This window comes from Lupinus angustifolius, chromosome LG09 (assembly GCF_001865875.1).
Source record: "Lupinus angustifolius cultivar Tanjil chromosome LG09, LupAngTanjil_v1.0, whole genome shotgun sequence".
Lineage (NCBI taxonomy): Eukaryota > Viridiplantae > Streptophyta > Magnoliopsida > Fabales > Fabaceae > Lupinus > Lupinus angustifolius.
The window spans coordinates 3,881,558-3,892,513 of record NC_032017.1 but is presented as its reverse complement, the minus strand read 5'-3'; the positions used below and the strand labels follow the sequence as shown (position 1 = coordinate 3,892,513).

Sequence of the window (10,956 nt, the reverse complement as noted above, 5' to 3'; positions counted from 1 at the left end):
GGGATTGGAATTGAAAGAATCATATTTCCTAAAATTTGAAAAAAAAAAATTATAAAATTGAAAAAGGCATGTTAATATACCTGTGAAGAAGCTACAAATGCATGTGGGAGAAGCTTTGAGCGGCGATGGCAGAAGCTTTGAGCGGCGATGGAAGAAGCTTTGATGGAAAAGAGATGAAATGATTTTGGAGGCTGAGAGACTCTGGTTCGTGTTGGAAAAGAGACAATGTCTCTGATTTTGGAGGGAGTGATGAAGTGGTGTGGTGCCTTTTATGTATGATGTCAACTTTGGGCCCATATACAATGGTAATTTTGGGCTTCAATGTATAGTTTGTCACGGTTTCTGTAAGTGTGGCAAAAAAGTTGTGCCTGTATCCCCTTTGTTTTGTAGTTATATCCCCTTTGTTTTGTAGTGTTAGTAATAATGTTCTTTATAAGTTTGTAAAGTTGAAACACTTTCATTTTAAGCAACTTCAAAAAAATCAACTTTGAAAGTTTAAGAACTTGTTGCAAAAAGTGCATAAAATATTTTAGAATATGTGTAAGAGCTTTTAAAATTTGTATAAGAGTTGTGTATATGTTGTGTGTAGTGATTGTGAGTTTCAATGCCTTTATATAAGATTTTCAATCAGCCAAAATGTCTCTTTGAAAGGGTAGGAATTGATTGGAATAAAAACATGTCTTTTGGATTGAAATTCATTCACTTTGAATTTGAAAATCTGATGCACAACTCTCAGTAATCGATTGCAGTATTGAGTAATCGATTACTCAAGTGTTCTATCCACTGATCATTTATTTTCGAATTAGAGTAATCGATTAAATCAAATTGAGTAATCGGTTACTCAACTTTAATAACACTGATAATCTGTTACTCAAAGACAGTAATGGATTACTCTGATCAATTTTAAGTTGGATAACTCTTTTCTTACACTTGTAACATATTACTTAGATGAAGTAACTCGTTACACACTATTTTTTAAAATTGTTTTAAGTATTTTAAAGTGTTTCAATTTTCTTAAAAAATATTTTGAGCATTACTACTATTGTATAATTAAGAGTATATGATAGAAGTACCTATTTAGACTTAGACTAAAAGTCTTGAATATCTTGAATCTTCATTGTCTATATAAGTATTCTTCATTGATGTTGGTGTCTTCATCAAAACTGTGTCAAGGTCAGGAGCAAGATCTTCTTCACAATTTTTAGTAGACTGGGAAGATCACTATCTACTAATATGAGGATATACATTATTCTATTAAGTTTCTTTAACCAAATGAGAAATAAATATATGCAATGACTGTGTAATAGTTTTTTACATTGTCATTACATAATTCATCATTCATTTTTAATCACCATTGACTCTTAATTAAAAGTAATAAAAATAAATTATGGATAAAAAGTGAACATATAAAAATCTTTACACTTAATTATAGTGCATAGATCTTAACTCTAATCAAATTTAGTTTGAGGCATTATGTTTCTAATATAGTATAATATATTTAATTTATATGCATTATATCCTTTTTATATGACTATTTTGAGTGGTTTTATGGGAATTTAGGAGGTTAATGTATAAGGTCTTTTTAAATAAATGTGTCAAATATTATATATTTTTATAAAATTACCCTTCATTTTTATAACTTACTCATTTTTTCTCTTCAATGCATGTTAATTATTGAGGATATTTTGATAACAAAATCAATTAATCTTATTTTGTATACTTAGAATCTACCTTATCAACTAATCTTATTAAATAATTTCCACTCAATTATGTTACTTATCATCTCATACTATTTTGCGCCTAACTTCCTAGGAATGAGAGAAATTATACCATCTTTCTAATGAATTGGAGATGTTACTATATTTTTATGGTCAAAATATAGAATTATCTCTCGATGTTCAATTTTGAATCGCGTTGATATTTAAATTAGAAATATGGACTCGATAGTCAATTAAGAAATGTGGAAGGTTTGAGCACCATGTCCGCACGTACTAGATGGTATCCTCTCTGATCATGGATTGTTTTTATACCCTATATATGTTGATTATTTTATTTATTTATTTATTAATTAAGTAAAAAATATTTTTACTTTTTTTGACTTCATTTAATCTTGCTCTCATGTATCTCATTGTTAACGGAGAATACATAATACATTGTTCTAGGTAGAAAATATTTGTTGATTAGCTAATTTTTATTTCAAGGTTTAAAAGCTAATTTTTATTTCAAGGTTTAAAAAAAGAAACAATGTTTAATTGAAGTTTACATTCATATGTTGGATACCATATTCGACTTAAGAAAGAAGAAAATGTGATAATTTTGCATTGGCTTTTTTATCCTTAAAGATTTTTGTTATAAGGTTGAAAGAGTTGATCAAAATTTATCATCATTATTTGTCTACCCATTTTAAGATATTGAAGTATAATCTTATACCAACTACTATATCTCAACTTAAAAGGCTGACAGATATTATTTAATTGTTACCATCATATTTATATTTATTATATTATTATATTGCAAAAAATTATAATTAACTAAACACCAGTTGAAATTGATAAAGTTAGGAATTTTATTCCTAAAATATTATTTAATATTTATAAAAGTATACAATAATGCATAAAATTATCTTTTAAATAGTATTTAATTAAATACCGTAATTTTTGTTACATTATTACTAATATCATAAGTTGTCATTTATTCTTACTTTTTTATATAAAAAAACTGTGAGGAAGTTTAAATTAATGAACAAAATGAAATGGAAAGAATGTACAACATATATTATATAGATGGGGATATGACGTGTTGGAATACTGGTATGAGCTTTGGGAGACAAAACCTAAACGGAAACTAGTACACTCTCTTGTGTTTTTCTGTGTTCTAAGCTTTACGGTTTCTTTTTTCTTTTATTTAATAAGTAAAAATATATTAAAGATGGGTACAAGGAGTGTCAGCCCAATTACAACTTACAGAATAAAAGAATACAAGTATAGAGATCAATACACTATTGTGCGAAATGTAAGAAATATATCCCAAATTTTTGCAAACCACAACCAGGATGTAATTTGAATTATTTATTAATTCACTATTTCATTATACATTTATTTAATAATTAGTTATGTAAACTTTTTCTTTTATTTTTGGATTCTACTATTGTAGCACGTTCCACATATTAATGTAGACGCGGCAGTTTTTTTATTGAATATATTCACCATTTCAAATTTGATGAGGTGTTGTATTAGAATATATAGTAGGGCTTAGAGAGACTAATACGGTGAATCAAATTAAGGAATGTTATAAAATTATATGAGATTTAATCCGTTAAATCATTTGGTTGAAATGGTTAAATTGGCATATATAGTTTATACACATAATGATATAAATCAAATTATGGAAGTTGAAGAAGTTTCTCCAACGTATTTTAATTTTATTTTAAGTGGAACATTTTGGATTAATCCGATTTTACTAGTCAGACCGAAATTTTCAAATTCCAAAGAGCGGTCAGAGTGAGACTGGTGTGTGGTCTTCCTATTTTTTTTACTGTAGTTCATTATACACACAAATCAAGTTTACATTCCGTAGTGAAATAACTAGTGTTATAAGAAGAGGACGATTCTACAGGTGATCGGACATAAAAACGACTTTAGTTAGTAGTTTTAACTAAATGAGGGTTAAACTATTTTAAATTGGAGAAATTGTAGTCCAACCGTATTAAACCTAATTCAATCACATTAGCCAAAAAGTATCCGGACGATTCAATTATAAAATTTAAAAAACAGAACACCACTCAAATAATTTGTTTTACACTGGTTTAAAAAAGATGAAAATGTGTTATTTCTATATAATTATTATATAAAACTTTACTCTAGACAAAAATATTAATTATGTATAAAATCATCCAGTCAAACCATATGGTGTAACCATTTAAACCAGTTAAATATAATACAGAACTTCTTCCGGTTTGACGTCCAGCTCAGATTTCACAACATTGGAAATAACTATGTTTTTTATAGACATGATTTATTATAAAACATTATGACATCCTCAATTTGAGATAATGAAACTAAAGCTTAATTGTTTACATAAATACATTTTCAACTTGATACCATCACCATATCAGCCTATCAGGTTCTGCGCAGAGCAGTTCTTGTTAATATATTTATTTCCAAGTAAAGCTATTTAAAGTATAATCCTTAATAATATCAAACACCATATGGTCAGGTTCCCAGCGTTCAAACCAGTCATAAGGTGTTCGTTGATTAAGGTCAAGAATTTAAGAAATTGAGTGAAGGAGTTTATAAGTTCGAGTTTCATCATATTTAATAAAATGAAGTTATAAGATGCTCTGATAATTCGGAAGAAGAGATAAATTCTAACATACTAACATTTGTCAATTACAAAAAATTGTAATGTTCAACATGAAAAGGGGCAACTATTACTATCATCCCTTGAATGTTGTTTCAATCAGATGCTAAAAAATCAAAAACTCCAGACACCCTTCTGGCGTTATTGCTTATCATGTTGGCAAAAAGCAGCTACAATGCTAGCCAACTTCTTACATATTCAACACAACAGGGGAAAGATCATAACATACCTTTGCGAAAAATGAGACTTCTGTTGTGATTCCTTACATGCTGCCTTTAACACAGGCTCTAAAAAATCAAATAAAACTACATAATGTTAGATGGTAATAGGCCACATTGAAACAAAAATCTAGGTTGACTATGAATGCAATTGCAGATACGATGCGTATGAATCATAAAATGGTTCCACCGGGGTCGCTAATGCCTTTTAAGTGCATTCATTTTGTCCCTCAGGTAGTAGAGTTTTGCCCTCCTAACTTTCTTCTTGTCAAGCACTTTTATCTCCTTTATGTTAGGTGAATACCTATCACACATTGAACAAAGCTTAAGCATTAACCATTATGTAATATGACTACAAGCATGATCAGCTCATAATTAAAAGAAATCATAGCACAAAATAAAATTAAAGGTGGATAGACCCAAAATAAAATTGGTTAAGCAAATGATATGCAGTAATAGTGATACTTGCAATCCCAAAACCTCAACCAGAGCACAAAGAACATAAGGAAACACATCAAATCTTATCTCAAAACTTTGAAGTAAAAGTTCATTCTGCATACACAATGAAGCAATTATTGTTAACAGGAACTCTCCAAGATTTTCAACTAAATATTATCACCATAGATCAGGTTCTCAACAACACAATTCTTATTAATGTCTTTACTTTTATTTCCATGCGAAGCAATTTAGAGTTTTTACAACACTGCTTAATTTCCAAAAAAAGAAGACGGGATTTTGTTTTATCAATTCAAAACAGCATGACTGCAAGTTACATCTGATTTTAAAATTGGAAGTCAATACTTACAGAGGGAATAGAGATTCAATCCCAACCCCAGCCACCAGTCTCCTTATTCTGAATGTACTGTTGAGACCAGCATTACGCCTTGCAATGACAATGCCTTTTATAATAGAAACACGCCTCTTGTTCTCAGGCACTTCCTGTTATGTCAGATGTAATGGTAAAACAAAGACTGCTTATGTCACTTAAAACCGACAAGCAAAACATTAACACGAACAAATCTTCAGAATATCTGTCATACCACTTTGAGTTGCACAATATAACCAGGCTTTATATCAGGCATCTCTCTCTGCGCTCTCACCTCCTCCACAGCTTCCTTGTCTAAAATCTAAAGGATATAGCACCAACAATTTTTACAATGATAATAAAAATATAATGTCCTTTCCTTCGTAAATAATAGATAGTAGTTATATATACCTGCATAATGTGTCTTGCAGTTTTATCTAATCTCTTAACTTTGATGCGAGGAGGCACGTCAAGCTTAAGACTGGAACTATCCTGAGAGTGAGAAGAAGAATCAGTAGAATTTGTCTCTGTTGACATAAACCTGCTATTGAGAGGAGTTACAGGAGCAGCCTGATGAAATGAAACAAGTTTGGAACATCCAAGTACTGACGCTAAACCATGACTGGACTTGAATCTTGTGAATGCCTTAGTCTGAGGGAATTCCCTAGTCTGTACAAGAAATAACCAAAGAAAACATACAAGAGCTTAAAACCCATACACTCAAACTCTAGAACCAGGTTACAAGTCCAAAAACTAAACTGAAAAATAGAAGCAAAAAATAACATTAAGCCTGCACCACCTAAGCAAAATTCCATTACTTCTCTATAATAGGTCTTGCCTTACCTCGACTTTCTCTCATTCATCCTTAATTCTTTTATTCAATAACAAGAAGGAAATAACAGAGCATATCATATGATTATGTTGTCTGAAATATTATTATTACCTGTAAAGTAACTGTAGAAACTCGAATCTTTTAATTAACAAAAGGGCACTAAGATATAGGTGGTGCAGGCGCAAGCATTGTGAAAGCACTAAGCCAAATTGCAATAGCATTTAATCTTGTATTTAGACAGCTATCTAAAACTTTGGGTTAGACATGGTTAAACGGTCCTGACTCCTGACTAATCATGTAAACTGTAAAGGTAACAACAGTACAACACTCAATTCAATCTGCCTTTGTCAATTTTCAGAAATAATGGCACAAATCATGCACATCGAGATGCCCACTACTACCAGTAAATCTTAGTTTCTCAATCAGTGGCTTTGCACTGTAAATAATACATCTTTCTATATTAAAGTATATGCACACAATAAAGTGGCAAAACCCACAAAGTCACCCACCATATTCTACTCTAAGAATCTGTTTGCGAGTTGAGTTTTGAAGGGGAAAGGGAAGGTTTGAGAGCCATGAAATACACTGGTTAGATGGCTCCAAAGCCTTCCATTTCCCTTTCTTCCCCTCCAAAATTTAACTTGCAAACAGACCCTAAAGAAACTTCTAAGAGGTACTACAACAACAAACAGGCCTTAATCTCATTAGGTGAGTCGGCTATATGGATAGAACAAAACCATAATAGTTTATCATAAATCGAGTTCATTGACAAAGCATTGATACCTAAATATTTCCTAATTGTTTCGCCAATGATTTTCCTTGGCTTCCCTCTTCCTCTAAGAATTAAACTAACATCTACTCTCCTTACTACTTACAAGGGCTTCTTCCGATCTCATCCGCACATCTCAAAACCACATGAGGCATGACTCTACCATCTTTTCTATAATAGAAGCTACTCCAAATTCATCCCCAGTGCTATAATTTCTACACACAAAACAAAAAACCTTTAGGTTAACAGGTAATAGTGTACTCTAAACAGAGTTTTTATCAATCCCATAGAACTTCAATTCTTAGATCTCACGCAATTCTCTTATCTCCTCTGTGATATTTTAATTTCATGTTATTCATTTTCACTCCTTCATCTATGCATGGTTGGTGTTGAAATTGAGCATTGAAAAACGTGAACGCATTCAAAACAATAAAATCTAGATACATTTCTATCTTCTTCAACCTTAACAATTCGACATAAAAACGTAAAGAAATAAAATGCTTACAGTAATAGGAGAAGGAGGAGGCCGGGAAGAGATCGGAAGTTGGAAATGCGGCGGATAACGACGGAGGGATGATCGGAGAAGAGAGGAGAAGAGGTTGCGTGAAGCCATCACGTCGTTGAAGGGGTTACGGTTAGGGTTTATACTTTGGGTTGTTTTGTGGGGTCCCAAATCATTTATGACTATTTACGAATAAGGCTTACTTTTATTTTTATTTGGTTTTTAGTCTTACATTTACTAAAGCCAAAATAATGGAGGAAGCACATGCACACTTATTCGTTAGTATAATAATAACAAGGAAATCTTGTTTTTTTGTTTCCACATTAATTTTCGTGCGGGAGACAATCATGTTCGAATCGGGAACATTCACAGGTATACAGGGTTAATTCTCTTAGCGGGTATTTTTCTATCCATAAGATTCGAACCCGAGACATTGCTAAAGGAGAATCAAGCATGTACCACTTGAATCAACACTCGTTGATAAGGAAAACTTGTTTGGAGACCTTCATTCATATAGATATAATGACTAATAGAAAATAAGAAAAAAAAATATATACTGACAATTTAACAATTTTTTTATATCATCATTATATTACTTGTGATTCGTTTTAATCATAATTAATTTTTAAATTAAATAATATAAATAGATAATGATGTAATGAATATATTTAAATTTTTACATTCATTGGTGATAGATATTAAATTTATGAATGAAACTTTGGATACTATAAAATATAAAAATTAATTTATTTCTAAATATGATATGATGTGTTATATATTTCTATATGTATGTCTTTCTCATTTCTCTCCTCTAACCATGTCCGAGAAAAGTAAAGCCTCTCTTACTTTCAAAGTAAAAAAAGGGAGATATTCAAGTAAAAAAATAGGAGACAATTGGAAGGTTAGAAGTTGAAAGGAAAAATATACAAAGTAAAATGAATGGAAATTAGTAGAATGCAATTAATATATTGCTTCATAGACATCTCTATAAATAGAGGTTTAGTGTATCCACAAATAATATTTGTATTTTGTAGTGTCTTCATTCTTCATTTAATAATACTTATCTCCTTAGAAAGGTTATAACATTTTTTGGTGAAAATCTTCGATTGTTTGTTATCCAACACAATGGGGACGATTTTGGAGGGTTGAATACTATTTTGATCATGCAGTCAACCATAATTAAGTGAGTGTGCATGTTACCCCAAAGTGTAATAGTTTTATATTAATTTTCCTATGGGTATGCATTGGCGGGATATGTACATACGAATAAGGTTAAAATATTTTATTTCATGTCTTAGTCATTAATTTTAGAATAAGTTAATGGTTTGAATTGAAATAACTCGATCATATTTCTTAGAGTAATGGTTTTGTATTATTATTTATATAAAGTTGCATATATGTCATTCATTTATCATCATATTCTTATTTATTTACCAACAATGTGTTAGTCTAGTAATGTAAGATCTTGCTAGATTCTTGGAATAATAAAATTATCAAACGTTCAATTCCTGAGAGCGAGACTTGTTAGGAGGGACAATCATCCACCTCGAAAGGGATTTATTCCTTACCAAAATTTGAGGGAATACCCTTACCAAGGTTAGATTGAGAGTTTGATTTTGGAAGGGAATGAAAGAAAAGAAAGGTTTGAGAGTCATGAAATTCACTTGTGAGTTGTGAGATTACTCTTAAGCTTTCAATTTTTCTTCATTCCCTTCCAAAATTCAATACTCAAACTAAATACCCAAAAAAAAAGAATATTCAGATTCATTTTTTGATATTTAATACACATTAGTCATTCAATAAATGTCGGTCTAAATTATTTTCATTCACACTTGTTAACGGTGGAGTGAAATGGTTAGAATGAACCTTGCGCCTTATATTCATAAACATTGTATTTTCTACTTATAATGTTAATTTATTCTTGAGGATTCAACCAATTAATCTAATAAAATTTGATGAAGTTTGTGTACAGCCAATTTTGTCTAACCTAAAAAAAGCCCAAAATATTTTAAATAAAAATAATTAAAACCATTTTATGGACTTTTTATAATTATTTTCAAAATAAATTAAATTAAAGACATTAAGAATACTTGAAATTCTTTTTAGAAGCTTCATTTTACAAAAAAAAAAAGAAATAAAAATATAACAAAACAAAATAATAATATTAAATTAATGTTGTTAGGGTTCCTAAATTCAAGTGATTAGGTTAACTGAAAATTCAAAAAAATAACAATAAATAAATCAATGTTGTTAAGGTTCCTAATTCTAAGTGATTGAGTTAACTAAAAATTCAAAAAAATAAATCAATGATGTTAGGGTTCCTAAATCCAAGTTATTAGGTTAACCTAAAATTCAAAAACAATAATAAATTAATGTTGTTGGAGTGGCTAAATCTAGATGATTAGGTTAACTGAAAATTCAAAGCTAAACTAACTTAATAAAAATTAATAATAAGAAAACTAGGACAAAAAAATTTGAATTAGAAATGGGCCTCTATGAGCCCATATTCTTTTTTTTAAAATGGGGAGAAAAATGTTTTTATATTTGTTTATTTCAATTTTTTGAACTTTTGAATATTAAATGTATAAAAAATAATTAAATTTTATTTTATCCATTTTTTATAAATATTTTTGGATTAATTAAAATAACTAAATAAGTAAAATACAATAACAACCTAATTTGAATTTGAAAATAAGTTAATAGAAAAATTATTAAAATAACATTAAAATAGGATGGTCAAATCAGTTCGGTTAAGATCTCTAAAATTAAGTGATTAGATTTATTCAGAGTTGAAAATTAGTTAGCTTAAGTTTAGGTTAAGTTAGTGTTAATTTTTCTTATAAATAGTCTAGTCTAGGTTTAGAGAAAGAGGTTTTTTCTCAACAATTCCAACATTCTCAAAAAAGTTCCATCCATTCCTACAATTTCAAAAAATACCCAAAAAAAGCAATTCCAAAAAAGGATAGGACCACTTCAGTCGAGTCTACAAAAGGTTCATGAGTTCCGTGTCCAAATATATATATATAAGCGATGCATTGGAATATTTGTGCATAGTCATACATTAAAACATAATTATACCTATCAATGCAAGTCACATTCATTCATATATCAATCATTATTGCACTTTATTGCGTATAACTAGGCATTCATACATGCATCTTCACATTATTCTTCATATAAGCACAAACAAACAAACAAACACACAAATAAAATATTGCATTGCATATAACCAAGCATTCAAACATACATCTCTGTATTATTCTTTTGATAAACAGAAACAAACAAAATAGTGCATTGCATATAACCAAACATTCAAACATGCATCCCCACACTATTCTTCCAATAAGTGTAAACAAATCATTTCATTGTATATAACCAAACATTCAAACATGCATCTCTACATCATTCTCTAATAAACATAAACAAACCAAAAATTGCATATCATACATCTCAATATACATTTATACACAA

The 10,956-nt window shown here is 29.7% G+C and overlaps 1 protein-coding gene across 1 annotated transcript; it reads right to left on the bottom strand.

Moving 5' to 3' along the window:
- On the bottom strand, positions 4,428 to 7,691 carry LOC109357037 (50S ribosomal protein L19-1, chloroplastic-like). Its single transcript, XM_019600736.1, has 6 exons — positions 7,489 to 7,691; positions 5,794 to 6,051; positions 5,618 to 5,704; positions 5,383 to 5,516; positions 4,768 to 4,881; positions 4,428 to 4,646 (listed from the first exon to the last, which is right to left on the bottom strand). The coding sequence occupies exons 1-5, from the start codon at positions 7,594 to 7,596 to the stop codon at positions 4,776 to 4,778; spliced, it is 693 nt and encodes a 230-aa protein (XP_019456281.1). The 5' UTR covers positions 7,597 to 7,691; the 3' UTR covers positions 4,428 to 4,646; positions 4,768 to 4,775.

Coding starts and splice junctions, on each gene's coding strand:
- LOC109357037 (XM_019600736.1), bottom strand. CDS start 7,596: ATGGCTTCACGCAACCTCTTCTCCTCTCTTCTCCGATCATCCCTCCGT. Junction 5,705..5,793: donor CTGCAAGACACATTATGCAG/GTATATATAACT, acceptor TATATCCTTTAG/ATTTTAGACAAGGAAGCTGT. Junction 5,517..5,617: donor ATATTGTGCAACTCAAAGTG/GTATGACAGATA, acceptor CTGACATAACAG/GAAGTGCCTGAGAACAAGAG.